The sequence below is a fragment of the Meleagris gallopavo genome, chromosome 23, assembly GCF_000146605.3.
Source record: "Meleagris gallopavo isolate NT-WF06-2002-E0010 breed Aviagen turkey brand Nicholas breeding stock chromosome 23, Turkey_5.1, whole genome shotgun sequence".
Classification (NCBI taxonomy): Eukaryota; Metazoa; Chordata; class Aves; order Galliformes; family Phasianidae; genus Meleagris; species Meleagris gallopavo.
Genome location: NC_015033.2, coordinates 5478667 through 5485390, shown reverse-complemented (window position 1 = coordinate 5485390; position 6724 = coordinate 5478667). Strand labels below are relative to the sequence as shown.

Below are 6724 nucleotides of genomic sequence, written 5' to 3'. Positions count from 1 at the left end.
TTGGAGCTTCATGATCCTTGAGGTCCTTTCCAACCCTGGCCATTCTGTGATTCTGTACATCTTGCCTGATTTTTTATGTCCTTGTCTTGTTCTACAGAAGCCACAGTTGCTCTAATTCAACATGCTGATGATTTTTTGGTGTTCTAGTTTACAGGAGACTAGTGTAAGACCTGTTGCTTCAAACAGGGATGCTGCATATGCAGAGCTTGTCCTTGATGTTTCTCCAAAGACACAACGAGTTATCCTGAAAAAAAGGTACCAAGACATGCTTGATTTTATTGAAATGCTATTGCTCTGTGACGAAATAAAATCAGATGCTGGTAGAAGGAAAAAAGAAAATGTAATCATGGTACCTTGCAAGGCTAGTTATAATTTATAGCATTTGATAGGAAAACAGCAGTAGTATTTGCTCTGTATTGCTGTACTCATTGAAATCTTGAATTATTTTGCAACAGGAGCCAGGAAAACGATCCCAGCTTTGGAGGATGACTGGCACAGGAATGCTTTGCCACGAAGGCTCCTCTGTTCCTCATAACCCTCATAAACCTTCTCCTCGGTCTGTGGAGTCTTGTATGATTTTAGATATTGCTGGTCTGGCAGCCGTCACAGATAACAGGTATTACAAATACAGTTTGTAGTGAGACTGTACAATGTCCCTGAAAGTGTGCTTTACCTGATGTCTTCTGAATAAGGAAAGGAGTTATTGTGAAGGCCTGTATGAGCTGAATTTTATCTGGTATCAGGAACAGACTTCACAGTCACTTTAAGATAATCAATATTTTTCAAAAATCAAGGCGTAATTAATATTTTTTTCCAGCAGCTTTTTGTTAAAACACTCGAGAAGTGAGATTAGGGAAATGAAGAGAACACAGGAGCAAAACCAGGAAGTTAGGATGATTCTAAGTGTGGGTTTGTTGTGCTTTCACTGCAGATATGAGCCCCTCATGTTGAGGAAGCCTGATCGGCGGCGCAGCACCACCCAGACGTGGAGTTTTCGTGATGGGAAGTTGACCTGTGGTATTCATGGGCTGGTTGTCCAGGTCAGTACTGCTTGTACTTTGAACTTGTTTTGGCTCTTTCTCTTACAGATAACAGGAATTTGAGCTTGCTATTGAAGAGAAGTCAGAGTTCTGAGCCCAAAGTTTGGATTATAGAGGTGACCAGACCTGCACAACAGCTCATATGTTTTAAACAGTAGTTCAAAAGTTCTTATAAATTACAAATAATTAAATCTTGCTTTATTAATTTGCAAGTAAGTAATTAGAGAAATAATAGTGTATGATTGTTGAAAGTTATCAGTATAATGATAAATAGAGTCTCAATATTCTCAAAGAGCCAATTTGAAAATGCTGCAGTGTCAGCCAGTACCACTGGTTAGAGTCAGATTTTGTTAAAGAGTTTTGCTACTTTTAGTTACTTCAGCCATTTTTTGCTTACGAGCAGAAGTTAAATTATGCTACATATTGTTGAGACAGCAAACTACGTTTGCAGTAAATAAAATATATTATTTCTGGATATTGCATTGATAATTTTGTGATCAAATTAATGCACCATAGCAAGTTACTTCTCAGTTTGCAGCAGCCCAGAAGCCCTGCATTGCTGCATTAAGGTGCCAACACCACGAGGATTTAAATTCCCACCTTACCTGTAATCCACAGTTCACCTTTCAACTTCAAGTTATCTGTTGTGTAGGGTATGATTTCAGTAGGGACTTCCATTGTTGGATCATGATCTGATAGCTTCAGTGTCTGAACATGAAGAGAGATTGTGATTGTGGCTATTTCTTCTAGCTGTCAAGCTGATTAAAGGCAAGTTACCAGAAGCTGTAGTAATATTGAGTAGTATTACTGCTGGGTTGTTTCTCTGAAGAGCAAGAAATTTGTCATTTCCCTCACTCCCTCACCTGGGACTGAGTTTCAGACTACTCCTCTGTAGATGGAGAAGTAAAACACGCTTTAAATTAATGTATATGAACAGTTATCTGAAGTTCTACCTCTCACACGTTTTTGGTGTTTTTTTTTTTCTGTTTCATTATCCAGGCAAAGGGAGGAATATTAGGTCTCCGTGATGGAGCAGAAGTTGTTCTTGGTCCGGACACTTCTATTGAGCTTTTGGGGTCAGTTCCACCAGAACAGCAGTTCATAAACCAGAAGATGAGGCCGGGCTCAGGAGTGCTGGCTGTTCGAGTCGTCCCAGATGGGCCAACTCAAGTTCTTCAGGTGAGAGTCCTTCGTTAACCTGAATCTAGTTTTATTATTTGCTTGTACTTGAAGTGCTTTTATGCCTTGCATCTCTAAATTCTTAGAAATAGCTATTATTTATGAATAGGAAAATGATCATAGTAGTAATCTGCTTTGTTTTTTATTAGATAACAGATTTTAACCAGCGCAGGAATGATCGTTTATCCGGTGGAGGAGATGAATTTCCAATTACAGAGCAAGATCTACGCAAATTAAAAAATCCAAACGTGGAGCAAGAATTAGAAGTAAGATACTACAATTTGTATCTTTCTATTCTTTTTTTTTTTTCCTCTTATTTTTCTATTTCTTCGAAGTTGTGTGGTGAGGTTTTGTTCTGGTTCATTTTCTCTCTGTCGTTCCCTTTTGCCCATGTGAACCTCTTGCTATGAACGTGTGCATTTTCCTGCTAAAACTCCTTATTCTTAAATGCTGGGTTTGTAAGTCTGTGATCTCTTTAAGAATTAATCATTAATGATCTGTTCAGCAGCTCAGGACATAAGTCTAAAATAAAACTTCTTCAAAGTATATATTCTGTACCACAAGGGTTTTTTCAAGGTTTTTTTCCTTCTCCTAATACTCTTTTTGCAGGTGCTTGTGAAACTGGAAGGTGGAATAGGATTGTCACTAGTCAACAAAGTCCCTGAAGAGCTAATATTTGCAAGCCTCACAAGAATTAATGTTCACTACACGCAGATGTCAACGAGTCAGGTGCTAGAGCTCAGCGTGCAGGATGTGCAGGTATTTGTTGTTATGAAACAAATATATTGTTTGTGGGTCTTCTGGAATGCTGGGAAGTGTTTGGAGCTCTTAATGAGATTTCAACTCCTTAACATCAGAAGCTTCCCTTAGCGTCAGTTTTGATCTTTCATTGTCCTCTACTTAGTGATAGTTTATATGATGATGTATTTTGCTCCATGTTATTAATTTCTAATTGTTTGGTAAGTTAGATTTTTTGTTTTGATACTTTGTAATGAAAAATCATCCATTGAAAACAGGAGTCCTGATGCTGAGTATCACAGTATGAGGCACAGAAACCTATTAACTGTTTGGTTTCCAAGCAGATTTTGATTCTGACTTCAAAGTTTTGCCTTTGTTTGCAGTTCAATCTCTCAAATTCAGAATGAGCAAATTAAACTGAGCACAGTGATACCTTCTTCTGAGTCACTCTGTTCTCATTGTGCAAGATTTCCTTCAAGGAGTGTATGTGCTTTTGTAGACTCAATAATAAGTGGATACTCCTGAGTTAAAGAAGCTTGGTTTTGCTGCTTGTTGTCACTTATTCTTATTTTCTTGCCTATCTTTTCCATGCTGTAGGTGGACAACCAGCTCATTGGCACCACGCAGCCTTTTATGCTCTTCCTGACACCTCGGATGAGTGAAAATGAGCCCCTGGAGACTGCTCCTGCAGTGCAAGTGAATGCCATGAAATTTCCCAGTAAGAGTGCACTGACTGATATATACAAGGTAAACCACAGACTTTGTTATGCCATGCCTATTTCAGTCTGGTTAAATGATTCACCTGTTCTTAATTTTTACTAGCAATCTGAGTGAACTCATTTGTTGAATGAGGTCTGAAGCACTCAGTCCATATTCATAGTGTTTGAAGCTGCAGTACAGTGATGAACAGGATTTAAAAAAATAAGCAAAGATTAGTGAGATCACTGTTTGTAAACGTCCATCACTTTATTTCTCAAGCCAGTTACCCTCTTCAGAATTGCTAGGTATTGTGTAGTGAAGCCAAGTATCTGTGCCATATTTTTGATGACTTGTACACAAGGTGATGACATCTCCCTGGTTAGATGTCATCTTGCAGCATAAACTCTGTTTTCTGTACTGCAGCAATTAATGTTGTTGGGGATTTTACCAACCAACTGGAGTTTTGTGAGGGCAAAATATGTGGTTATCAAAACCACTTGGAATCTCCAAGTGTGTATTTTGACACGCTTGAAAACCAGCTGGTTTCACTGTTGGAATCCAGTTCAGCATCACATTCTGAAGTGTTGGTATTGGGTAACAAAGCACGGTACATTTCAACAACAAAAAAATCCAACCACTTGCAGTTGTAGGTGAATTCAAGTGAAGGAAGCTACCAAAGATATTTTTGAAGATGGGGATATTAATACAGTTCCATTCCAATGAAAATACTCTGTTAAATAGAACATATTGTCCTATTCAGTGGCTTGCACAGATTGTACTTCAAGTGCTAATACTGTAAACTGAGACTTGTTTATCTTTTTAGCATCTGATGATCACTGCTCGAAAGTTCACAGTTCAAATTGAGGAGAAGCTGCTTCTGAAGCTGTTGAGTTTCTTTGGCTATGCTCAGTCTGAATCAGGTATGGCATGAAATTACCAGCACTGCTTTTACAGTATGCGTAGCTGTTATGATCTTTGCATATGAATGAAGTTCAGAATTCCTGGTGAGCTCTTAGCTGCTTGGAGACTCGCACTGCTGGACAGAGCTGGAAAGCTTATGTCTCCAAGCTGTTTGTGTATGCTGTGCTTATTTCAGTGTACAGGCAATGATCCAGGTAACTGGCATTGTCCAGTGTGCAGTGGCTAAGCCATACCTCTATGGGAAGGAGTTTAGTGTTCGTTTTAAGCTTATGTAGCTGGGTTGATCTAACTTAAAGACTTAGCTTTGTAGTGAAGAACAAAAAATAAAGATACTGAATTCCACTCTTACACTGTTTACCAGTCTGTCCTTTGTTTAAGTTTACTCCAATGCCTTTTCTTTTTCTGTTTGTTTGCTTACTTTCTGTACAGTCTTTGTGGTTTATCTGCTCATACTGATGTCATCCAAGATTCAAACAGTATCTTTTTTGTCATTTATGTTCCACGTGTTCATTTGTCCAGCCTGTTCAATGTCTTCTCTATGGGTGTTTTCTCTGTTCAGTACTGATGATTGAAAGTATCAACGTTGCTTGTTTTGTACAACATACTGATAATTGGTCAAATAAGGAAGGATAAAGAAAACAGAGAGGAAAATGCTGTAAGGTCATGACTGTGCAGTAGGAAGGAAACAGTGCATAGTTTGTATCACTTTGCTTCTATATGATGACAGACACATTCAAAGCAAGATTAGAAGCTTAAACCGTGCATTTGGGTGACTTTAATTTTATCTAACTACAAATACATTCAGGCTTTAGAGATGCAGGTGGATAGGAAAAGAATTCTTAAACCTCAGAGGTCAAGTTTGTGTCGTAAGGTATGAGTAATTTTGCTGACTACCCTAACAATTGCACGTTGTTTTTATTTACATAGAGAAACCTGTAACTCCTTACAGAGTATGCTTCCATAATTGCATATATATTCAATCTATTCTAATTCCTGTGTTTTGTCTGGGTGTAGAAGTTGAAAAGTATGATGAAAACCTCCATGAGAAGGTGGTTGAAAAAGGTGGAGGACAAAAGCGATACTACTTTGAAAATCTAAAAATCAGCGTGCCTCAAATCAAGTTGAGTGTCTTCACTTCCAACAAGCTACCTTTGGATCTCAAGGTAAGGCAGAGCACTCAGAGAATGTGCTTCCCAACAAGGAGATCCTGTGTTCTGTATGTTAACTGTCACAGAAGGTGTTCATTCAGTTCTGTGGCACAGGAGAGTTCAGGGGAGGAGGGAGAGAACAATCACAGTAGAACCTTTGTAGAGGTTTTTCTGACTACCTCTAATGTTTCTGGAAGGCGTGGACGTGGCAGTCTGCTAATGTGGAGGTAGACAGATTATTTTTATTAGAGACCACTGTTAACAAAGTTGCCTTATGTAATATCTGATAGTTAAACAGGAAATTACTTCCTACCGAAGTGAATAATGAGGGCTACTCCAGTTAGTCATCCATTTACTAAAAAAAATAAATAGGTCCCTTCTTGGAAATGTAAATCGGACTGTAATTTACCTTAATTACCTGCAGATGGCAGAAAAACTCATGTTACTATTGAGCATGATTTGGTGGCTACTGTAGGAAAACACAGCACAAGTATCAGGCTTCTTGCCTTCTTCAGATTTCCTGATGTTGGTGACTGTGCACATGTTGTTATAAAGAGCTGAACTAAAGCAATCTAGAACAGAATAGTTGGGAAGGACCTTTAAGGATCTAGTCCAACCACCCAATATGCAGACTTTTCAGGATACTGATGGCCCATGGGCTAATTACTGTCTTCATTTTCTTCCTTGATGATAACTGCAAAGGCTGGTTGAAGATCTGGGTACACCAAGTCATGAAACAGGCCTTAATCTTGCAGGAAGTTAAGATTGCTATTCCAGCTCATCCTGACAATTAATCCATTCATAGAACTTCAGCAAGGTGGAAAACATCCAGTTTTGTCTTCAATGCATATCATAGAGGGTGTAGTTTAATTGACCATTAGAACAGTTAAAGAGAAGTGCTAAACATGGAGCCTTCAACACATTTTGTTTTGAATATGAATGTCAAGTGTAGGAGGCTGCCTACATCTTGAGAGGTGTTTAACCACTGTCTAATTACTG

At 38.6% G+C, this 6724-nt stretch overlaps 1 protein-coding gene across 1 annotated transcript in view; it reads left to right on the top strand.

Annotated features, from left to right (window-relative positions):
- The first annotated feature begins 106 nt into the window (after nt 1-106).
- LOC104914185 (vacuolar protein sorting-associated protein 13D-like) overlaps nt 107-6724 on the top strand; it is a 42103-nt gene continuing 35485 nt past the window's right edge. The window contains exons 1-9 of the mRNA XM_010722927.3: nt 107-254; nt 454-616; nt 932-1040; nt 2040-2219; nt 2369-2485; nt 2829-2978; nt 3555-3704; nt 4480-4576; nt 5592-5740. Of these exons, the coding sequence (XP_010721229.1) occupies nt 122-254; nt 454-616; nt 932-1040; nt 2040-2219; nt 2369-2485; nt 2829-2978; nt 3555-3704; nt 4480-4576; nt 5592-5740 (1248 nt within the window). The 5' untranslated portion in view covers nt 107-121. The remainder of the gene's footprint in view (nt 255-453; nt 617-931; nt 1041-2039; nt 2220-2368; nt 2486-2828; nt 2979-3554; nt 3705-4479; nt 4577-5591; nt 5741-6724) is intronic.